The 24794-nt window shown below is 45.1% G+C and overlaps 1 protein-coding gene across 2 annotated transcripts in view; it reads right to left on the bottom strand.

Annotated features, from left to right (window-relative positions):
- The window catches only part of CDH13 (cadherin 13), a 1019154-nt gene that overhangs the window by 449452 nt on the left and 544908 nt on the right, over nt 1–24794 (bottom strand). For both annotated transcript variants that reach the window (XM_061386852.1, XM_061386854.1), the window contains one exon: nt 24108–24260. In XM_061386852.1, the coding sequence (XP_061242836.1) occupies nt 24108–24260 (153 nt within the window). The remainder of the gene's footprint in view (nt 1–24107; nt 24261–24794) is intronic.

Raw genomic sequence — 24794 nt, 5'->3', positions numbered from 1 at the left:
CAGCCTATTGCTGTGGCCCTGTCAGGATTCCTGGAGAAGGGTGTGTTAGATTGCATCCTGCCTCTGCTCAAAACCTTCAGTGCTTCCCATCTTACCCAGAATCTACAGTCCATGCATGATCTACCCCCTCCCATATCTTCCTCAAACTTAAAAAGCTCACTTCCATCCCAGGGCCTTTGCACTTGCTATTATGACTATTTTCCCCCAGGCCCTGGGGGTGGGGGGAAATGTTTGCAGCCAGAAAAGGCAGAGTTGCTAAAAATCTTTGCATAAGCTTTCCCCTGAGCTCCTTCCTAGACTGTAGGACCCTGTATTTCTGTAACACTCTCCACCCCCAACCTGGCAACTGCTAATCTGTGCAGCTCTCTTTTCCTGCAGGTATCTGCACTGCTCACATCCTTCTCCTGCATCAGGTCTCTGCTGAAATGACTCCTCTTTACAAAGGCCAGCCAGGACCATCTCATGTGAATAGGAGATTGCTCATGCCCTGCGTCCCTATGCTCCTCACACTGTTTAATTTCATTCAGGGGCATTTCTCAACCCTTGTATCTCTGCTGTGGTAAGTTGCCTGAGAGCAAGGACTTGGGTCATTGCTTAGTGCCTTGAACAGGATCTGACAGGTAGTAGCAGCTGAGTAATCACCTGCTGAATTAACGAGTGTGTGAATGAGTGAATGTGTGTGGTAGGTGGAAAAGGCAAGTACACTTCAGAATAAGCAAATCAGTCACAGGAAGCAGAGAGACTGGAATGATGCCACACGGTTCTGTTTTTTTTTTTTTTTGCAAGGAAGACTTTGAAATGTAGCTTGCAAGAGAAAAGAAAGAAATGGATCTTCAAATAAATAGGCTAATGACAAACACAAAGGGCTTCTTCTGTGCTTTCACAAAAGCATTTTTAAAAGTTCAAACTGGTTTTAGAAATTTCTAGATGGTTCTGTCTTCTTGACAAGCTGGGGACCCCATAATCTTTGGAGAAGGTTTATAGTTCCATGCAGCTGCTATGAGAGCCAGCATAAAGCCCCCAGCTTTACGAGTCATAAAATAAGACCATGCTGGGGTCATGGTATTGGAGAGAGGTCTGTGAATCTTAACATGGCAAGTGGATCTTTTGTAGGTTAAAAAATAGTAATTGCCTTTGGTATACAGTCTGTGTTTAGAAAGAGCTCTCCTCTCTCTTCTTGAGCATCTGTGGTAGAGCATCCGGGTGGTGAAGCACTAATTTCATTTCCTCTTCACATTCATCTTTTTTATTTCCAACTTGAGGAGCTAACCCTGCTGCTCTCCCTCTGCAGTGATAACTTATAACTGAACCACCACTGATCTATCCTGTTAATGAAACCTCACTCTATTTCTCTTAAGAATGACATGGGCAGGGCTGTTAAAGAGCCAGTGTGACAAGACAGTTACTGTATTTAGAGTGGGAAGTGAAGCCTTAGACCCTAAACCAGCACTGATTCTTTAGCTCCTTAAGCTTTCCTGAGAATTCAAACAAGATGAGAACAAGAGCACACGTAGGGCATTTTGCAGTGGCCGATTCATCTTTGAGATCTGAATGTAATTCACTCCAAACCTACAGCAAGCTCTGAGGTGTGGACAGCGGGATGCAGGTGTTCTTTACAACTAAAGTTGGGATGAAAGGAGACTGCCTCTACGCCAGACCTTGCTTTCTAGGACTTAGAGGCAATTTACATACAATGATGAAAAAGCATTCAAAAGGGGATGTTCAAGGTCTTAAACAAGAACCAAGACTGGCTGAATAAATAGTTTCGACAGTTTGTCTGGAAAGTTTGACTTAACAGAAGCTTCAGGTGGCTGAGATGACAGAGACTGGGGTCTCTCTTGCTAGTCCAGCCTGGAACCTGGCTAGAGCCAACATGGCCAAGGAATAAAGACCACTGTGGAGATAGACACCCACTCACACATTTACGTGTTTTCCCTAGGACTTCAGTCCCTCCCACAGATCTGCTGTCAACAAAAAACAGAGCAGCTCATACTTAATGGAGCAGCTTATAGGGAAAAGAAAGATCCTTCCCTCAGTCCCCATCTCATTCTCCAGTGTAGATGAACTTGGGAACCAGGCCTCCAAGGGAGGGAAGCACAGGGCAAAAACAAGCCAATGGACTTTGATTTTAGAACATGTGGACCTAAATTCCCACTTCTCTGTCTTCTGGCTATATGACACTGAGCATAGTCATTTCACCTCTCTCAGTTCAGTTCAGTCGCTCAGTCGTGTCCCACTCTTTGCGACCCCATGAATCGCAGCATGCCAGGCCTCCCTGTCCATCACCAGCTCCCGGAGTTCACCCAGACTCATGTCCATCGAGTCAGTGATGCCATCCAGCCATCTCATCCTCTGTCGTCCCCTTCTCCTCCTGCCCCCAATCCCTCCCAGCATCAAAGTCTTTTCCAGTGAGTCAACTCTTCACATGAGGTGGCCAAAGTACTGGAGTTTCAGCTTTAGCATCATTCCTTCCAAAGAAATCCCAGGGCTGATCTCCTTCAGAATGGACTGGTTGGATCTCCTTGCAGTCCAAGGGACTCTCAAGAGTCTTCTCCAGCACCACAGTTCAAAAGCATCAATTCTTCGGTGCTCAGCCTTCTTCACAGTCCAACTCTCACATCCATACATGACCACAGGAAAAACCATAGCCTTGACTAGACGGACCTTTGTTGGCAAAGTAATGTCTCTGCTTTTCAATATGCTGTCTAGGTTGGTCATAACTTTCCTTCCAAGGAGCAAGTGTCTTTTAATTTCATGGCTGCAGTCACCATCTGCAGTGATCTTAGAGCCCCCCAAAATAAAGTCTGACACTGTTTCCACTGTTTCCCCATCTATTTCCCATGAAGTGATGGGACCAGATGCCACGATCTTCGTTTTCTGAATGTTGAGCTTTAAGCCAAATTTTTAACTCTCCACTTTCACTTTCATCAAGAGGCTTTTGAGTTCCTCTTCACTTTCTGCCATAAGGGTGGTGTCATCTGTATATCTGAGGTTATTGATATTTCTCCTGGCAATCTTGATTCCGGCTTGTGCTTCTTCCAGTCCAGTGTTTCTCATGATGTACTCTGCATATAAGTTAAATAAGCAGGGTGACAATATACAGCCTTGACTAACTCCTTTTCCTATTTGGAACCAGTCTATTGTTCCATGTCCAGTTCTAACTGTTGCTTCCTGACCTGCATACAAATTTCTCAAGAGGCAGATCAGGTGGCCTGGTATTCCCATCTCTCGAAGAATTTTCCACAGTTTATTGTGATCCACACAGTCAAAGGCTTTGGCATAGTCAATAAAGCAGAAATAGATGTTTTTCTGGAACTCTCTTGCTTTTTCCATGATCCAGTGGATGTTGGCAATTTGATCTCTGGTTCTTCTGTCTTTTCTAAAACTAGCCTGAACATCAGGAAGTTCACGGTTCACATATTGCTGAAGCCTGGCTTGGAGAATTTTGAGCATTACTTTACTAGCATGTGAGATGAGTGCAATTGTGTGGTAGTTTGAGCATTCTTTGGCATTGCCTTTCTTTGGGATTGGAATGAAAACTGACCTTTTCCAGTCCTGTGGCCACTGCTGAGTTTTCCAGATTTGCTGGCATATTGAGTGCATCACTTTCACAGCATCATCTTTCAGGATTTGAAATAGCTCAACTGGAATTCCATCACCTCCACTAGCTTTGTTTGTAGTGATGCTTCACCTCTCTAAATCTCATTTATTCAAAGTACTGCTGTGTAAAGTAGTATCAAACCAGTATCAAACCAATATCAAACAAATATCAAAAGTAAACCAATATCAAAAGGCACAAATAATGTTTATTTAAGCACTTGTTAGATGCCCAGTTCTGTGCACTTAATGGACAATATCTCATTTCATCTCAACAACACTTCTTGCAAGTAAGTCGTCCCATCTCTATCTTTTTATTGACGAGGAAACCAAAGCTTACAGATTAAACAACTTGCCCCAAAGTATATAGCTAGTGAGAGGTAAAACTAATATTCAAACACAGGTCTGTGTGATGCTAAAGATAACATTTTCACTCATACTTCTTCCTATACCTGCACTTTCCAATACCATAACCATCAGCCAAGTGGCTATTTAAATTAAAACTCATTAAAAAAGAAGTAAAAAAAAATTCAGTTTCATAGTTGCACTGGCCATAGTTCCAGCATCCCATAGCCACTGTATCAGACTACCATCTATGTGGCTCCAGTATTGGGAAGCATAATAGAGATCACTCCCCTTGCTACAGAAAGTTCTAATGGCCCACACTGGCCTAGTCCTTCTCCAATATATACGATGCTTGACTTTCAGTAGGCAGTAGTGAATGTGACAGTTGACCATGTTCAAACAGAAATGGGATGGCTCCACTAGGCTATGGTCACAGAGGCTGATTCAGGTGGTGAAGAAGCTGAAGATTATGCAATCGGTCAGGGCAGGGAGTGTCCTCTAAGCAGAAGAGCATGCAGTCACAAAACAACATTGGGAACAGGGATCCAGAAGGGGCCAGGCTAGAGGAAGGGCCCTGAAGGTCCAGCTTAGTTTCATGGTCACTTACGTCCACCTTGGAAGCAAAGGTAAGTGTGGGTCACCAGGCTCCAGTGATTGAAACATCACCCCGCTGTGGATCAGCTCTCTGCTGAGCTGCGCAGAAGCTGCCTTCTTTCTCTCAGTGGCCACTCCTTTGTACTCATCATCTATTTCCTTGGGCTGTAATTCCTGCATATTATTGTCAGATGTTGACAAGGTGCCCATGCTGCCTTGCAGAGTGTGCAGGACATCCCCACCCCCTTGATTTTCCCCATTTTCTTCTGCTCTGCCCTCTCCCTTCTGGTATCACACCTGGGCTTCCCTGTCCTCTCACTTTCACAGGCTTTCCTGTCCCCCTATTATTTCTCATTATTAAAAGATTCAGGTCAAATTCACAGACTATACAAGCAATCGCTTTAAAGTGATCAATTCAATGGCATTTAGTGCATTCATAATGTTGTGCAACCACCGTTACTATCTAGTTTCAAAACATTTTCATCATCCCAAAAGGAAACCCCAGTACTCATGAGCTGTGTCCAGTCATTTGCTTTATGTCTCTATGATTTACCTATTCTAGCCATTTCCTGTCAATGCGGACATGCGAAAATGTAAACTTTTGTGTCTGGTTTCTTTCACTCAGCATCTTGTTTCTGGGGTTCATGCACATTATACCATGTATCAGTACTGCAGTCCACTTCTGTGGCTCAGTAATATCCCATAGAGTGGATGACCAACATGTTTTTGTCCATCTATCAGTTCACAGACTCCCTTACCTCTTGATTAACTAAAACAACAGGAAGGGGGCGGAGCCTGGTTTCCACTATATTACTGAAGAATGTTGATGCCAGACTGTCTACTACGGAATGGTTTTTCCAGAATGGCAGATCACATAGCATCTCAGGAAGGCATGCAGCCTCCAACCCTGACCATTTTGTTCAGTCCTCATTACTCACATTTTTCCCTCACTAAACATTAACCAGAATGTGATTTCTATAATGGTTAAAATTTCTTCTAGGAGATTATTGTTGCAAGATTTAGTTTTTAAAGGTGTGGAATATGCTGGCTTAAACAGGTTCTCATCTCTGGGCCTTCAAAATGTCTGTGCTGTGTCAAAGGCGCACCGTGAATTTCAAAGAAGCAATTACAGTTTTTCAGTGCTTCCCAATTGTTCCCCAGGGAGCACAGAACTCCCTTTTGTGAGTGTCTGTGTGTGTATATGTATGTGGGGCCATCTCTCAGATCTGTTTTTCACAAACAGTTTGAAAAAGCTATTCTCTATTAATATCCAAATCCTTCTCAGGTCTATGCAATGGCAGTGGGAGGTTGTCCACATAATTTAGAGACTGGAGTGCTTCTGCCAGTCTTAAAATAGGAAATCACAAGTTAAACATCTTAAATGCATTTAAATGCAAATTATTTCTGAATTAATCATATAGGCTATATAAAGTGTCATGAGTTTGAACTGCAGTCAAATGGTAACAACTCATAACTTATAAGACAATTTTCATTTGAAAATATCTTAATCCTTCAGCACTTCATAGCATACAAGTTTGAGGATCTCAAAGGCAGAGAGTCATAAAAAATAAAGGTATCTTTAAGAAATGCACATTCCAGCATATATCCTCAGTGTATGTATTAGCACTTAAAATATAATCTGTTTAAAAGTGCCATATAGCTGGAAATTGTGTTTCAGAATAATATCTACATAATTTTCAATAAAAATAAACTTGCAGTAAATTATCTAGATCTTAAGGTACCAAAGACAAATGGCCTTTGCTGGAATTAGTTTTCCCTCAGGAGTAAGGAAATGGAATTTTTCTTCCGAAATGAGAAAAAAAATTAAAACCCCATGCAGAATGAAAAATGAGCCTTGGGTGAGTTCTTCTACAACCCTGTTATGGCATGTTTCTCAGAATTAAGCAGGGTCTCTGGATGGGTGGAGCCCTAGCCTGCCAACATTTCAGCTAGAAGGACATCTGGTTGGTGGGACAGGACTTTTAGATGGAAGGTTTACCATGCTGCAGCAAATACATCACCACTTTCAAAGCTCACAGCAACCCTACAGGGTCAGTTTGACTATTCTCATTTTACACCAGAGTTTGTCAGCAGTGATACTTAGGACATTTGGGGCTTGATCATCCCTTGTGGTGGGGGCTGCCCTGTGCATTGGAGGGTGTTCAGTAGCATTCCTAGTCTCTACCTATGAGGTGTCAGTAGCACCCTCCCTCCCAGTCGTTAACCAAAAATGTCTCCCAACATGGCCAGCTGTCCTTGGGGACACCATGATTCCTGATTGAAAACCACTGGTTTACAGTAAGCAAGCTCCATGTTGTGTGGAAGAGCCAGTGGGTGGCGCCGGGACTCTGGATAGAAAAGACATGGATTTGTCATCTGACTCTCTCACCTACCAGCTGTGTTACTTGCTTCCTGATACTTCCTTAAGATTTAGCTTCTCCAAATGAAAACAGTCTCTTCCTTCAAGGTTCCTGAGAGAGCTACACATGTGCTTCTTCATTCTCAAATCCCTATCATGCTAGGGGAGAAGAGATCATCCAAAAAAAGGACTTCATCTGAGCTGAGCATAGTCAGTTCAGTTCAGTTCAGTTCAGCCGCCCAGTCATGTCTAACTCTTTGCGACCCCATGGACTACAGCATGCCAGGCCTCCCTGTCCATCACCAACTCTTGGAGCTTACTCAAACTCATGTCCATCGAGTTGGTGATGCCATCCAACCATCTCATCTTCTGTCATCCCCTTCTCCTTCTGCCTTCAATCTTTCTCAGCATCAGGGTCTTTTCCAATGAGTCGATTCTTTGCGTTAGGTTGCCAAAGTATTGGAGCTTCAGCTTCAGCATCAGTCCTTCCAATGAACACTCAGGACTGATTTCCTTTAAGAGGGACTGGTTGGATCTCTTTGCAGTCCAAGGGACTCTCAAGAGTCTTCTTCAACACCATGGTTCAAAAGCATCAATTCTCCAGGGCTCAGCTTTCTTTATAGTCCAACTCTCACATCCATACATGCCTACTGGAAAAACCATAGCTTTGACTAGATGGAAGTTTGTTTGCAAAGTAATGTCTCTGCTTTTTAATATGCTGTCTAGGTTGGTCATAACTTTTCTTCCAAGGAACAAGTGTCTTTTAATTTCATGGCTACAGTCATCATTTGCAATGATTTTGGAGCAAAAAAAAAAAAAATTCTATCACTATTTCCCCATCTATTTTCCATGAAGTGATGGGACTAGATGCCATGATCTTAGTTTTCTGAATGTTGAGCTTTAAGCCAACTTTTTCACTCTCCTCTTTTACTTTCATCAAGAAGCCCTTTAGTTCTTCTTTGCTTTCTGCTGTAAGGGTAGTGTCATCTGCATATCTGAGGTTATTGATATTTCTCCCAGGAATCTTGATTCCAGCTTGTGCTTCCGCCAGCCCAGCATTTCTCATGATGTACTCTGCATATAAGTTAAATAAGGAGGGTGACAATATACAGCCTTGATGTACTCCTTTTCCTATTTGGAACCAGTCTGTTGTTCCATGTCCAGTTCTAACTGTTGCTTCCTGATCTGCATACAGATTTCTCAAAAGGCAGGTCAGGTGGTCTGGTATTCCCATCTCTTGAAGAATTTTCCACAGTTTATTGTGGTCCATACAATCAAAGGCTTTGGCATAGTCAATAAAGCAGAGGTAAATATTTTTCTGGAACTCTCTTGCTTTTATGATGATCCAGCGGATGCTGGCAATTTGATCTCTGGTTCCTCTGCCTTTTCTAAAACCAGCTTGAACATCTGGAAGTTCACGGTTCACATATTGCTGAAGCCTGGCTTGGAGAATTTTGAGCATTACTTTACTAGCGTGTGAGATGAGTGCAATTGTGTGGTAGTTTGAGCATTCTTTGGCATTGACTTTCTTTGGGATTGGAATGAAAACTGACTTTTTCCAGTCCTGTGGCCACTGCTGAGCTTTCCAAATTTGCTGGCATATTGAGTGCAGCACTTTCACAGCATCATCCTTTAGGATTCTTTTAGGAGGTCAAGACTGACTGTTGCTCTTTTGTGTGAGTTGCACAGGGGCAGGAACCTGGACTGAGAGCTGAGTGGGTCCAGCACTAGGGTGCTCGCCTGTGAGGCGAAAACTAGTTTAGATTTGGGACCAGGTGTGCTGGGTCCTCCCTCCTTAGGCTGAGGCATCCACACTCCACCCGGTGCCCCTGCTTTGCCCATGGATGCGAGGCGTCAGAGCAGCACCTCGAGCTCAGTGACAGATTCAAGGCAGCTCTGAGCCCGAGACTGCTCCAAACACAAACAAGAAGCAAGTGTCTAACCATTCCTTGATTCTCACTTGTTCTGAAGAAAATGATCATCATAAAACACCAAGATGACACTTCAAGAAGAGAAACGAGCAAAGTGAGAAATAGGCTCGGACATTTATATTCTGGTAGGAAAACATATCAGAGAAACGACAAGCTGCTTCCGATGTTAAGAAAGGGAATCACATGGGTGTCACCAAGGGTTGACCGAGTTACCTCTCCCTCTAGTTGTCACACTGTTTACAGCCAACCAAAGAGGGGTTGGTTCACACTGCTGGCTATACCCTCTGTCCTCAGGCTCTAGAGTGACTGTGCATGCTAAGTCACTTCAGTTGTGTCCGACTCTTGGACTGTAGTTCATCAGGCTCCTCTGTCCATGGGATTCTCCACGCAAGAATACTGGAGGTGGGTTGCCATGCCCTCCTCCAGGGGATCTTCCCAACCCAGGGATCAAACCCATGTCTCCTGTGCTGCAGGCATATTCTTTACCCACTGGGCCACCTGGGAAGCCCCAGAGTGACTGTAGCTGGGGCCAAGGTAAGATCATCTATCACTTACCAGCTATAACATTGGCTCAATCACTAACCTGCTCTGTGCCTCTACTGTCAATCAGCTGAATTTAAAATAAGATCTTCCTGGATCATCCAGATAGATTCAATGTTGTCATAGGGTCCTTACAATTTGGAAGAGGGGTGGGAAAGAGAGAATGGTATGTGCAGGACTCAATTCACCCTTGCCAGCTGTGAGGATGGAGGAAGAGGCCACAGGCTAAGCAAGGCCATGGTCTCTCAAAGCTGAAAAAGGCAAAGAAAGTGATTCTCCCTCTAGCCTCCAGAAGGAGCCAGCCTTTCCTGCTGACACCTTGATTTTAGTTAGCCCAGGGAGTCTCCCATTTGACTTCTGACCTTGAGAACTACAGTAACAGATCTGTGTTGTTTTAAGCCACCAAACTTGTGATCATATGTTATGGCAGAAACAGGAAACCGAGGAAGGTTACTTAATGCATTGAGTCAATGCCAGGGTTAGTGAGGGCAGAGCAAAACCCAGAAAGCAATATTCTTATCATTATCTCGGTGGTGGTGGTGATTCTATTAGAGGGAGTAGGGGTTGGCCTCAGGTGTAGCCCCAGCGCAGGGCAGCTTGGGGCTGCCTCCTGCTCCCCAAGTGCTGCAATGCTCTGAAGGGAAACTTGCTGGGAAAGGGAAGCAAGGATATGCTGTATTCTGTATGGGACATCCGTGCAAAGCCTTTTCCAACCACTACTGAATTTACTCAAGAAGCAGAGTACACGTATGTTCAGGCAGCCCCTGCCCTTGATCTGATAGTGGGGATCACTGCATCTCCATGAAAATGCCTCTGGGGAGCCCATCCCAGTGGAGTTCACCTCTGGGCCTGGCAGCATCCCCACAGGGTCAACCTGTGGTTTGAAATCTTTTGAAAAGGGAAATGTATAAGCTCCCTTTTGGGACTGACCGTGTTTCATCTTCTAGGGATGTCAAAGGACTATGGAGCTGACTATTCCAAGGACCATGAGGGCTCTTCTTGTTCAGGGGTCAGCAAATCTTTAATGGTGACCAGCAGAAACTCAATACATCTGGTAATTAGCTGAGCTTCACACAACAGAAAGTAAGAAACACTAAACAGGAACTAAGACGATGTAGGTTCATGATTAGGTTCTGCATCAAAAGCTCAAAAGGAATAGAAAATGCACTCCCAGTTGTAAAATGCCAGTTCCCTGGGTTTCTGAGCCTTTATGACCAGCTGATGAAGACCTTAGCCTTGTGTCTACTACCTTTGCCTGAGGGCCCCCCAGGTGTTAGTCACCAACTCAATGTGTACCCCAAGCCAGGAGGGTATGATCAACTTTAAAAGAGCACAGGGTTCTCCTCCCAACTTCTTATACTCAAACATCCTCAATCTAGCATATGGTCTAAGCCATCATTTAATGAGGATGCCTTCTCACCTGTCTTGCACTTTACCCCACTTCTGGACCAAGGGTCCAGATGTAGGGTCCCTGCATTTGGCCCCAGCTGCAGGCAGGGAATGAGCGCCTCCAAGTGACAGAGCACAGTCGAGTCCCTTTAGCAAGCATGTCATCTTTCCAACATAGAACCAAAAAGACAGACTTTGCTTAAAGGAGCCCATTATGCAAATATCTGTACCTTCCAAAGAAAGAAAAGTAATATGGAAACGATCTTGGGGCACCTAATGCCTTACTGCAATAACAAGATAAGCCTTCTTCATAATAAAGATCTTAAAACAGATGCCAATCAAACAAATCAACAGCTAACAGCTCCAGCCAACTATGTTTAATAAATAATTTTGATATATCCTGCTGATTAACTCACAAAGAAGAAAGAACTAAAAGCATGGAATTTTAACAGGGAATGTTCTCTTAGCCTGGAGATTGAGCCAAACTAAATGGGAAGGACCAGGCAAACAAGTAAAGCACTCTCCACCCTCCGTGTGTAGATTTAGAATAAAGGGAGATTTCTGGCTTCCTATGTCTAGAAGGCAGAGTTAATCTTTTATCTCTCTCCCCCAGTGCCTGCTAGATAGTGGGTTCTCAACAAATGAACGCATTTTAAAATTAATTTCTACTTCATGGCAATTTGATTTTCTTGAATAAATCTTATCTTCCTGGAATACAAATTGGGTGTAACTCCCTTGCTTAAAGTCCTCCTAGGTGTCCTTAGAATAAAACCCAAGCTCCTAATCTGCAAGGCCTAGTGGGATTGGGTCTCCCAATTCTTGCTACTTTTTTCACCCAAAGGTATATTGATATCTTTACTATGAGTGTGGATTCAAAGCCCAGGTCTTCCAGTGGGGTGGGAGGGGGATGCCATTAATCTGGTATGTGTCACTCTGACTTCAGAGAACTAGAGACAGGACTCCCTGCCTCTCACTGTCCTCTGCTGGCAAATAGAGCGGTCTGTGCAAAATCCAGATCTGATTATATCACTCTTCAGCCTGAAATCCTGTAACATCTATCTGTCACCGAGGGGTATTCCATCTAAGCTCATTCCTTGGCACTTGGTCCTCCCCTCCTTGCTAGTCAAGTTCATTTCCTCTTTCCCCCAGGAGTCTCACTCTCCCTCGTATCCAGAGCTGTCTCAAGCTCTTTTGTGCCCCTTCCTGAAACAATCTCCTGCCCTGCCCCTCTCCTGTCACCTGGCTGACTCCTCCTCATTCTTCAGCACTTGCTTTGATCACAATACCATAGAAGGTTGTTCCTGGCCCTGGCCCTGCCCCTGTCCCATGGTGGTGTAGATGTCTTATTACTGATCATCCCCAGCTAGACCAAGAACTTCTCAAGGACAGGGATGTATCCTACCCTGTTGTGACCTATTCAAAACTGACAAACATCTGAGTGAACAAACCAGACCCTCTAAGAGGCCGGCTCCATGCTGGTACCTGCAGAGCAGGACATGTAGCGTGTGTCCTGTGCCTTGTAGGATGTTGAGCAATATCTCTCACCTTGACCCACTAGATGCCAGTAGCACTAAGCTGGGATGACCAAAAATGTCTCCAGGCATTGCCAGAAGTCCCCTGGATGGCACAATCACCTGGATGAGAGCTCCTGATGCCAAGGACACCTGAGAGGGAAGGACAGCATTTCTGCCTTCAGACCTTCCACCAGACTTCCCCAAAATGTCAACTGGGTGAGGCCTGCTTGGGTCATGTGGCTGCTTTCATCACTCTCTGCATCTTTAATCTGCTCCATTTTTATTCCCAACACATATAATCACCTGCTGTGTTACATACACACTCATGTCTATGTATTGACAGAGTTCCATGAAACAGAAACTTGGTGGTAATTTGCTGCTCTTTCCCCAGGACCCTGAGACAACGGCTGGCAAGAGTTAAGCATGGATGTCTGCTGATTAAATCAATATTGTGTTTGATCTGAATCATGCTTGATGGGGCTGCTGGATGCGAGCTGGCCTTGGTGTGTGCACATCCTCTTGGCAGTCTAGGTCGCCTCTCCATAAATGCTGTCCATTTTCCTACACTGCTCTTGCTGGAAGAGAAGGCACAGCTGGCAGAAGATCAGTCTTCTTCATGTTCTCCTTTTCATCCTGGGGTTTTTCTCAGAGAGTCACTCCATTTCAAATCTCTAATTGCTGCAGTCTATTTCAATTAGACTTTAAGCTGGGGGGCTGGCCAGAATGGAGGTGGACAACCCGGGTGGCAGCTCCCCAGCCCCAGTGAGGACGCGGGTCGCCTGTGCACTTATCCCTGTCACAGGATTCTGGGTCCTCACCTCCTCAAGAGGAACTGAGCCCCCTTACAACAGCACTCCAGGGATTTCTCGGGAAAACCAAAGCTGACTTTGTAAGTGCCTCCTGGTCAGTGTTAGCTTCTTCTTCCCTCATCTGGGCCACCATGGGAGCCTCATCATGGTGATCCACCCCCTAATCACCAGCTCTTCCGTGCCAAGCTGCTATGGGAGTCTCTGGGCAGGGGATGGCTTGCTTTATTTATATATTTTTAATTTATTTATTTTAATTGGAGACTAACTACTTTACAATATTGTAGTGGTTTTGCCATACACTGACATGAATGAGCCATGGGTGTACATCTGTTCCCCATCCTGAACTCCCCTCGCACCTCCCTCCCCATCCCATCAGCTCAGGCCTGGTGCTCTGGGATGCTGAGGGACGGCTTGCTTTAGAACAGTATCATCCTTTGTCGGTTGGCCTCACAGCTGAAGTGCTTGAACCTGGAATCTTACCCAGTCTTCTGTCATTGATTTAATTAGCCTCTGGTCTTCACCTTCAGCTTTGCATAGTATCTCATAAAAAAATAATTTCCATCATTTTCTGCCCTTTAACCCCAAAGTGTCAAGCCCACTTTAAGGAGCCAGAAGAGGAGGCCGAACTGTTTTCATCATCTCCTCTGCTCCTTCCTTCTCTTAGTCCCTGCCCATGACAAGCACCTCCTTCCTTCTCCCCCACCACCCTGCTCATTTTTACAAAATGGGGAAAAAACCCAGTATGCTTACTGATGTTGAAAATACATGAAGATTGGGTAGTAGAAGCTAGAATGGGTGTCTTATCTGTGTTTGCAGAATCTAGTCCCAGGGGTTGGGGCAGCCTCCATGCCTGCTTTGGAGGGATAGCAAAACAGCAGCAGACCTTTTTTTTTTTTTCAGTACTGAGAGTCAAAACCATTGGTTAATTATTGAGCTTGCTCTTGTAAATTTAGCAGGTTAGATAAAATGGCTCTAAAAGATCTTGCAGTCCTGATATTTTGTGGTTCTTCAGCATCTTGGGGAGAAAAAGCCCCCAACTCATTTGAAAAACAGTTATAAGGAAATAGACGTGGTTGTAGCTAGATAACTAAAACAAACACATAAACAAGAAAGAAAAAAATAAAAATTGATCCTCAGACATTTATTCATCCTGTGAACGTTTGGTGGGTCCATGCTGTGTGGGCTAGGTGCCGGGGGATGAGAAAGTTGAGGAAGGAATGTGGGGCTCTCTCACTTGCCACGATTGAAGCTGAACCTCTTCTGAGGAGTTTGTGCTAATGAAGTTTAGAAAATACGTTTCTGTAGCCTCGAGTGAGGAAGCGGCTTTGCTTAGTGGACCAAGTCAGTAATCAGTCAGGAGCGACTCGGTGGTCTAATCCAGGTATGTGGCTGCTGTGGGACGTCGGGTAACCTCTTCATGCCTCAGTTTCACCAGGTGTTCCTGGCAGATAAGGCCAGGTCGCAAAATGAGGTGCTTGGAAACGTGAAGAACCAATTGGAAAAGAGTCGAACGGAGACGCTCGGAGGTACTGGCTTGGGGAGACGCTGCAAGCAAATCCTGAATTATTTTTTTCTAAAGGGAGTCAGAAGACAATCTGTTTATTTATTTATCAAATTGTGTTTTTCTACATTTTAATTTTTTAAGTACTTGTGTCAAGAGAGACATGAGAAAGGCATTCATTTCAGATATTCATTTAGAGTGAAGCAGTTGGTTGAGAGAGATCAGATTTTTGAATCTTGCCTACTGTGTCATTAACCCCAACCCTAGTGATGAATAAACTGGGGTGTCAATGAGTTGTTTCAACTCCGTGGTTCTCAAACTTGGCTTCACAGAGGAAACACCTGGAGAGTTTGATAAACGGACTGATGTTTGGTCCCACTCCAACGCATTTGGATTTAATTGGTTTGTAGTGCAGCTTGGGCAGCAGGGTATTTTAAAAGCTCTACAGGTGATTTTTTTAAGTGGAGCAAAGTCTGAGAACCACAAAAAACTTACTCAAGGTTACAGATCTAGTGTCCAGAGAAGCTGATTCCGCTGAGCCCAGGCCCAGCTTCGTCCTGTCAGGGAATATCTTTGCCTGTACTGGCTAAAATCTTCTAAAGACACTTTCATCTCTGGCCTAAAAGGTTGGTTTTGGAGAAATAAGCAAAGGCTCGGTAACATGGTATTATGTTTAACAGCCATCCAAAGTTGAGAGAAGAGAGAGGGAAGAAGCCTGGGACAAATTTGTCCACTCTCAAAAGCCATTGCTGCTGCTAAGTCACTTCAGTCGTGTCTGACTCTGTGCAATCCCAGAGACGGCAGCCCACCAGGCTCCTCAGTCCCTGGGATTCTCCAGGCAAGAACACTAGAGTGGGTTGCCATTTCCTTCTCCAATGCATGAAAGTGAAAAGTGAGTCAAGTTGCTCAGTCATGTCTGACTTTTTGTGACCCCATGGACTGCATCCTACCAGGCTCCTCCGCCCATGGGATTTTCCAGGCAAGAGTACTGGAGTGGGGTGCCAAAGCCATTAAGGAAATAAAAACAAAGGCAATTTCGAAGCACGTGGGCTGGATTGAGAGGGCTTTCACATGGCCTACGAGGGCACCTGGAGAAATAAGCACCTTTCAGGCACAAACCCATGACCCCAGCAGCACTGCGAGGGGATTGGCTCAAAGGCCACCTTCACTGAGGCAAATTAACAAGCCGTCTTCCCTGAGGTTAATACTTGGCCTATTTAGACCTGGGCTTCTCAGACACCTGCCAGCATCAGAAGCACCCGCAGGACCTGTCAGGTCTGAGCAGGAGCCTGAGAATTTGCACTTCTACCAGGTTCCCAGATGATGCTCCTGGTCCGGGAGCCATGCTTTGAAAACCACCCATTTGGATGATTCGCTTCTCTGGAGCAACACACGGTGCTACTGACATGCAACCATTGGACTGCTCGCCGGATGTTCAATAGGTGAAGGTCTGCTTTCTCCTCTATTTCCCCTGTTGGGAGCCCCAGCTACAAAATGATACGTGAAGCGATGGCTCCCAATTCCAGAACACCCAGTAAGAGACTGTACAGAGCACTGTGGGTACACACCCCGCTCACCACCTACGACACCACTAGATGATCCTGCAATCTCACCCTCAGTCTAAAGATGAGAAACAGGTGAGAAGAAAACAACTTGCCAAAGGTGATACAGTAGTATCAGGACAAACCATGAAATGGCTGATATTCACCCTTCTTTCAACTATAAAAATGACAATTTCATACAGTTCCTCTGATAGCAGAGTATAACCTCAGTAGGTCTGATTGCAAAGCCTGAGCTTTCAACTCAAGTTCTCTGTCTCCTCCCAATTAGGACTCTTTTGCAGGCCACGTGTCTTACTGATGGATAGGACCGAAGTATGCAGATGAGTTAAGAGCACAGGCGTGAAGCTAGCTCTCCAAGGAAATACTGGTCACTGGCCCTCAGCGAGGTGTGACTGTCACTGGCGGCCTCTCACCTGCAATGAACTGTACTGGTGGCATGGCTGACCCCATAGGTGGCAGCTCCCACCCAGGCCCCTGGCTAGCTCAGCTGGAGTGCTTCAGATGACAGGCTCGTCTCTACGCACATCCTAGCATGAGATTCAGTGAGGGAAGGAAAGACACAGGCAGTGGCTCTGCTTTCGGGATCTGAGGTTCCAGAAAGCATGGGATCAGAGTCACCCAGGATTTCAGGGCTGCCAAGGCAGAGTCTCTACCACCCAGCTCTGAGCATCACAGGAGCATGGTGATAGGAGAGGTGGCAGCAACGATGGCTCCTTTAGAACAGTCAGTGGTTATTGGCTGGGGGCAATTTTGCCCCTGTGGGATGACTGGCAGTATCTGGAGACATTTTTGATTGTCAAGACTGGGATGGGGGGATACTATTGTCATCTATTAGTAAGAGGCCAGGTGTGTTTCTAAACGCCCTGTGATGCACAGTCCCCACAACAAAGCATCATCCAGCCCTAGACGTCAACAGTACTAAGACTGAGAACCCTTACACCAGAGCTGTATCAGAAATGCTGGGTATTTCCTGTAGCACCAGTTTCCGGTATTTTACATGTAAACCGGTTGTTGGGTCTTTTTGGCAGTTCTATAAGCTACCTGCTGTTGTTTAGTCACTAGTTCATGTCCAGCTCTTTTGTGACCCTATGGAGTTGAAGCCTGCTAGGCTCCTCTGTACATGGGATATCCTAGGCAAGAATACTGGAGTGGGTTGCCATTTCCTTCTCCAGGGAATCTTCCCAACCCAGGAACTGAACCCACGTCTCCTGCTTGGCAGGCAGGTTCTTTACCACTGAGCCACCTGGGAAGCCCCAAGCTACCTATACTCTTAAATAAATCCCTTGTTTTGTATATTAGTCAGAGGGGATTTTGTTGACTACTATCAAGAATCCTACCTAGAAAAGTCAGCCAAGGGGAAGACCAGACTAGAGGATGAAGAAAGAAGTAGCTTGTCCCCACAGTTGAGGGTTGGGGCAGCATTCCAAGTACAAATATTATCCAGGGCAGCAAAAGTCTACCATGGTAAAGTGTGCATTACCCGTGTATAACATGGACATTGTTATAAGGAGGCTAACCACCTCAGTAACTCCCTAATCTGGGTAAATCTTCATCTCCCCATCGTCTTACCATCGCTAATGATGTGATACACTATTTCCACATGACAGCCGCATTTTTCATCTTAATGTATTTTCTGATAAACTGTCATGTGGATTAGAATTGGGGTGGAGTCATGAATGAAGGGAGACACAGGAGCAAGAATACCCTTTGTCTCTCTGGTATTTTCCAATTTCACAGTAATACTCCTAATTATGAAGTCAAAACTTAACCAAGAAATTGGCTCAAACGACAGCACGTTATATCCCAGAAAATGTGAACAAATTTTCAGAAGGACACAATGAAATCCTGCTCAGTTTCTGAGGCCAAGAACACAGATGGTTCCTGTTACCGGTTCTGTAGTTGAGAATGACAACTGTGTTAAGCTCACCTTTAAAGAGATCAAATGAGATCATCACTCAGGTATTTAGCACAGAGCCTTGGTACGTTGTAAATGTTTAATAAATGTTAACATCTACATTAAACAATAATATATCTTGAGAACCACTTTGGCCCTCAGCGAACACATTAGTAAGGACAAGATAATAAACCAGTTTCAGGTTTGTGTGTGTGCAACTCTAGAGAGTTCTTGGGGACTTAATAGGTGCTCAGGAAACGTCAGTTCTTTCCCTCTCTCCACATGCTCCCCTCTTCTCCCGTTCAACTCTGACACCCCAGCCCTTGCTGGATCTCCCATAGTGGACAACAGAGCAGGCGGAGGTCTCCTGGCCGTGACACCAGCCCACTACACAGGCCTGCCTCCTCTTGCCCTTTCACCCACTGCTGGGCCACCCCAACCCCCACCTGCCTAATAGACTCCGTCTCCCACTCCACTCCTGTCCTCCTATATTGACAAATTTGCAGCCAGCAGATTATAGTCACAGTGTGAGGAATCATTACCACCTGCTAATATTTTTATAGAATTTCATAAACTTGGTCATTCATGAATCATTTACAGTACTTTATTCCAATGAAGAGTTCACAAATCACTCAAACACTGGCAAAATGCATAATAATGAGTAATATTTCAGGAGGCTTTGCATTAATATGTCAGCTTCCAATACTTGCAAGAGCTAAATTATTTTGCCAGGTGCCACTTCAGGTCAGAAGCATAGAAAGCCCTATGGGGGCTGCAGCAGGGAGAGTGGGCAGGAGGCAGTGGGCCTTGGGGAAAAATATTAAAAGTATTCAAGAAGAAGTAGATCATTCAGCAAGTCAAGTTCCCTTTAAATACTTGGAGTTCCTGGGAAAGAGGCCTAGGAATTTGCAGACTAGACACCAGAGTCTAGCTGCAGGTAAAAGAGAAAGAAGTGATTTTTATAACTGAAAATGCAGGGCTTTGGAGGTGGAGAGAAACAGACAGGGTTCCCAGATTCTGTACACACCAGCTGGGAGACCGCAAAAAAAGTTACTTAACAGTTATTTGCTTATCTGTAAAATGGTGTTAACACCTACTTTTGAAGTCTCTCGTGTGAAATGGATTAAGTAAGAGAATGTATATGAGTTGTTTAGCACAATATCAGCTGTGTAGAGTTCAATAAACAGCTTCAGTGATCATACACATCCAGGGACCCAAGGACAAATTTATCCCAGATTATTTCTCATCGTGCAGATCTCCAAGGTTTAGTTAATGATGCTTTCTTGTTGGGACATGTTAGCATCTTGCAAGTAAACAGCATTTACCTTTAAAATGAATGACAACAACAACACTGAAGCAATTGTAATGGCAATCCAGTCACCCACATGCTCTCTGCTTTTTCAACTTGCAGGAGGGGAAAGTAAAACACGGGAATTGGAGACCTCGGATTCTGCTCTTTGAAGAAGCAGGTTTGCGACCAACTGCAATAACCACCAGGGACATGATGGATCCAACTGCACTAGTAAGACAGTAAATCATTTCTCAATAGCTGCTTGAAATGAACCAGATTTGCAACACTGTTGTGCCCGAAGTGTGTTAAGAAGAGAGGAACCCAGTTCTCATAAAATCCAGAAATAGGAGAGACAGGAAGAGACAGGAAGACAGGAAGAAAACAGGACAAAGTCTGGATTGAAGAGCGAATGGCACTGGGGGGAATCGGGCATTAGAAACTGGGCCATTGCGAGACTGGTGAAGGGAGGCTCAAGCCCAGACCACTGTTCACCACTAGCACACACGGTCCTGAACAGGAGTAAACCAAGCCACACAATGAACGTGGCACAGCTCCCTGAAGTATCACCTATACACAAACAAAGCCTAGGCATTAAAGTGAGAGCCACGTGAGGGCAGGGAACCTGGTGTGTCTGGTTTCCCATTCCATTCCTCCCCTGCTGGTCTTCAGTGAAATACATGTAGAATGAATGACTCAATGAATTAGATCACATGCCGTGGAGTACATTATGAAATTACAAATAAAGTCAAGATTATCTAAGAGAAGTTCACAGTTGAGATGAGAAGTCTGGGCCACAACTCACAACTCCAGAGACCATGGAGCTTTCATTCACCTCCTGTGCTTTCCCCATGACTAATTCTCACATATGCTGAGACCATGCTTACTATGTTCCTGGTACTCCTTCAAATGCTTGACATGCATTAACTCCTTCAGCCCCTTCATCCTATGAGATCATTATTATTATTGTTCCCATTTCACAGATGAGAAAATTGAGGCAGATTGCCTGCTCAAGCTCCCATAGCTAGTTGTAAAAACTGTGCTTTAATTCAGCCAACATGGCTACATGCAAAACTATGTTTTTAACTGTTATAGGCTACCTGACCTCACTTTAAGGAAAAATATGAGAATCTCTGTGCCACAGACCAGACTTTATTTTACTAGCTGTCTGCAATTATTAGTTAACAAAAACTAGTAACTTTATCTTTTATAATCATTGAAAGTACTAGTAACTATCCCCATTTTATGGATGAGAATCACAAGATCAGAGAAGGTAAGTGGGTTGCCCAAGAGCACACAGCTCACTAAGTAGCGGTGCCGAGGCTTGAACACTTTTCTGATTCCCTAGCCACTGATATTAATCACTATTATCATTTAGATAAAGGACTCCCTGGTGGCTCAGATGGTAAAGCGTCTGTCTGCAATGCAGGAGACCTGGGTTTGATCCCTGGGTTGGGAAGATCCCCTGGAGAAGGAAATGGCAATCCGTTCCAGTATTCTTGCCTGGGAAATCCCATGGATGGAGGAGCCTGGTGGGCTACAGTCCATGGGGTCACACAGAACCAAACATGACTGAGCGACTTCACTTTCATCATTTAGATAGAACTAAAAATGAGCTAATTGAAAAAAAAAAGAAAGGTGGGATTTTCATTCAACCCTCCTCTGGATACCCTATGAGCATTAGAAAAGGGCTGTCGTCTCCCTGTGGATGCAGCTCTGAACGCAGTGTGGCTTTTGGAGAATAAGCAGGGGGCTGAGTCAGGCCTTTCTCATCCTTCAGCCATCCCCCTCCCCCTTGTGCAGTCAGACCCTGCACAGCCATACCCGACAGCCCTGCGCTCAGCTTGTGGAAGCCAGAGGAAAGAGACGCCTCATGAATCAAAAATTCTCCTTAAAGAAGCCTCTGACTGGGACCCTTGACAACATCAAAACCAAGCCACTTGACTGACCAAAGGCCACCTTCTCATCACTCCCGATTAGTCCTTGAATGTTGGTGTTCGAGTTTTCCCCGTGGTGACTGCCCTAAGGTATCTTTCCCTCACTGTCCCTGGTGATCAAGGTCACTGCCATCTAAGAATACTCACACTGAGGTGGGCCCTTGTTTATGGAAACCCAGAAATCTCTCTAGGAATGTGGAATGTTGACTTTTTTGAAACCAATTTTGGATCCCAGAAACAACAGCCAGGATCAGTCAGCCAAGCATGCACCTACACTCTCACTCAGCTCTTACTAGCTCCTAAGGGGTCACTTTAAAAGGGGATCGTTCAGCCTCTCATTTACCAATTCTTACTCCTGGCAACCAGCTTTTTCCAGTTTCTCTGATTCATGCTGGTCCTATTTCCAGGCTACAGAACTCTCCCAAGAAGACTTCTGCCCCTTTATTCTTTGTCTTGTACCCCTTCCATCTCCTAGGAAATTCTAGAGCTCAGCTTCCTCCAGGAATCTCTCTTTAATACTTAAAAGAGGGGCAGAAAATGCTATGATGTTTGATTCCTGTGAGGATAGAAGGGAAAACCCACAAGTCTGTTGTCTATGTCAACCTTCTCACAGTTGAAGGCAGGAAACCGATGTTAAAAACTTGTGGAACTTAACAGAAAAATTAAATCATCTTATAGGAAGAAAATGAGTAAGAGCAGCTTTAATTTACTGAGTGCTTGCTAGGTGCTGGGCATCGTGCTAAGAATTTGTAAAGATAATTGTCTTCCATTTCATACAATCCTTAGACATCCTGGTACTATCCCCACTTTGTGGAAGAGAATCACAAGATCCTCAGAGAGGGTGAATGGGTCACCCAAGATAAAAGCAGCACAGTCAACAGCAGTGCTGAGACCTGAATGGCAATTTGCTGACCCCAGAGCTCTGTATCACTGTGCTATGAAACTATGAAATGTATCATGTCTTGAGTTCCTTGTGTCTGAAAAGTAATAGATATTCCCACGATAGGCAGGGGGAAGAAGAAGGGATTTACCAACAGTCTGCCGCTGGCTTGTCCTGCAGCGGCTGGACACTGACAGCTGCCAGGTCACCTGTGGTCACCGGCAAGTCTGGCTGGACCTGGGAATTTCAGAGGGTGCCAACATTCAATTTCTACAACAACCAGATTCCCCAAGGGTGTACACTGAAGATGCACCAGTCACCCTTTGGTGTCCTCTGACAGATGGTACGCCCTGCAGATGCTCACGGCATCTGCCTTTTGGTGATACTTCTGAGAGGGAGGTCCTCCCAGGACTGGGGACCCTGGACCACACTGCTCAGCATGAGGCTGGATGGGCCTCTCCCCCGCCCCCAACTGCCCTATATTTGTCCAGCATTTCGATGCCTCAAGTGCGATCCTCACTGGAAAACCACAGCACTCCTGTTGGTAGGTAGGCAAGTGCTATCTGCATTTTATGGACAAGAACCTGAGTACTGACACCTACATGGTCTTCCCAAGGTCAGCATCTTGCTGTAAACAGAGGAGGCTACACCCAGGGGATCAACTCCCCAGCCAGAGCACTTGACTGGCCAGTGTAATGTCCCTCCACCCTCTGTCCTTAGGAAAGGAGGGAAGAGGAGGTCATGTTGTTGAGGTGGAATTGGGATGCTCTTACATGGTGTTTTGATGAAGATGAATGCCAAGTCCAGGCCTAGAAACTGGCCCCTCCACCTTCCCCGAATCTAATGCAGGGAGACGCACGTGTGATGGGCAACGGCCTGGAAAGCAGACACTGGTGGCTGGGCCTTGCTCCCAAGTACCTGCTTCCAGCTCAGTGCACTGCATCCTGCTGGAGCCTTCCCTGAAAATGGCTTGGAATTCTGTCTCATTCCTCAAAAAATGGAGCTACTACCCCCAGAGGCTTGGTCCTTAACACAGCTGTGAGAATGGGATTCTTGGGGGTGTGGCAGAGAGGGGATAGGAGGGACCCATAGCCTACGTAAGATTTGATGCTCACCCAATATCTTCATGCAGCTACTTTGCTCTCTGAATCTTGAATGGGTGTCAACTTCTGAAACTATCTTTTACAAATAGGCTTTTGTTTTTCCATATAAAAGCAAAGCAAGTGCATTGTAGAAAAATCAGAAAGAAAAAAACAGAAAATATCAGTAACACCAAATACAGCCACTAAGACTTTGGTTTTCCTCTATCATGCTTCTTCACAAACACGTACCCATCACGATACGTGTAAACACTCCGTCTGTAATGAGGACACCATATGTGCTGGTGTGTCTGTTTCATTCAGTATCTTGAAAATCTCCCATGTAACTAGAACTTCTTCAAAAATATTTTAAACGGTTGTAGAAAGCTTCCTTGCAAAATTGTGCCATAGTTTAACCATTATATATTGCTGAATATTTAGCAACTGTTTCCATTTTAAGGATTTTGTCCTGCTATAACATCATTGTACAAAAAGCTGACTGAATTCCTCCCTATTTCCTTAGGATGGATTTCTCTAAGTAGAATGAGCAGGTCCAAGGGTTTATTCTTTTTACAGCGCTTCATTATCAAGCTGGTTTCTGGAAAACCAACATTAACGTAGAGTTTCTGACCTCCTCTGAGATCCCCCAGGGGCCCCTTCTTGGTTTTTCATGCCCAAAGTTTTACGCAAACCCGGAGGGCTCTGCTGATGAGACAGGGGCCCTCATTGCTGCTTGTCAGGGTTCAATGCCACTCGGCTCCCACAGAGACACACTTAAAGCCGTGCAGCCCCGGGTTGATGAAGCACAGAAATAATGAGCTCAGTGGGAGGAAAGCAGTCTGTGAAAGACACGTCTCTGTGTGGGGGGTGGGCACCAGGGGTACTCACTTGATAGGTAGCGATGGTTTCTCTGTCCAAGTTCCGTGTCACAGAGACACTACCCGTGTTCTCATTGATTCTGAAAATTCCTTTAGGCTCTTGATCCACTCCCTTTCCAGTGAGCCGGAACTTGGACCCTTCCGGTCTGTCACTATCGACTACCTGGTCAGAGAAACAGAGCGACATTTACGATTCTGGCTGGAAAACACGGAGAAAGCACAGTGCTCACACACCGCAGTGACCAGTCCACCAGTCACAGGGGCCAATGCAGAGGCGCTGGATGAACTTGACTACAGCAGCATCACCAAAACTAGGCTCATCGGCTTAACACCTTTCATCCTAACATGAAAATCTACAGTTTTCAGCTGGGAGAGCATACCAGCCCTGGGGTGACATTTAGTGATGGATCTGGGAGGCAAGTAACTTCATGAACTTCAAGGTTGGACATTTATATTATCTTTAATTCCTAGGAAGCAGACTTTTTCCTACAAGTAAGACCAAATAAGCAATGGAGAACACTGGACAGTGCTATACTAGGCAGGCATCAATCAGGATTCTAGGTGTTTACATGGGTCCAGTCATCAGCAGCACCGCCTACACCCTTGCTTCTACCAGGTATTCAATACCAGGCAGGGTGCTGAGAAGGCATTTTACATGCATTTTTAAAAAAGCTCTGACAACAATGCTGGGGGCAGG

Source organism: Bos javanicus, chromosome 18 (assembly GCF_032452875.1).
Source record: "Bos javanicus breed banteng chromosome 18, ARS-OSU_banteng_1.0, whole genome shotgun sequence".
Lineage (NCBI taxonomy): Eukaryota > Metazoa > Chordata > Mammalia > Artiodactyla > Bovidae > Bos > Bos javanicus.
The sequence above is the reverse complement of the archived record's forward strand: the minus strand, read 5'-3'. Positions and strand labels throughout refer to the sequence as shown.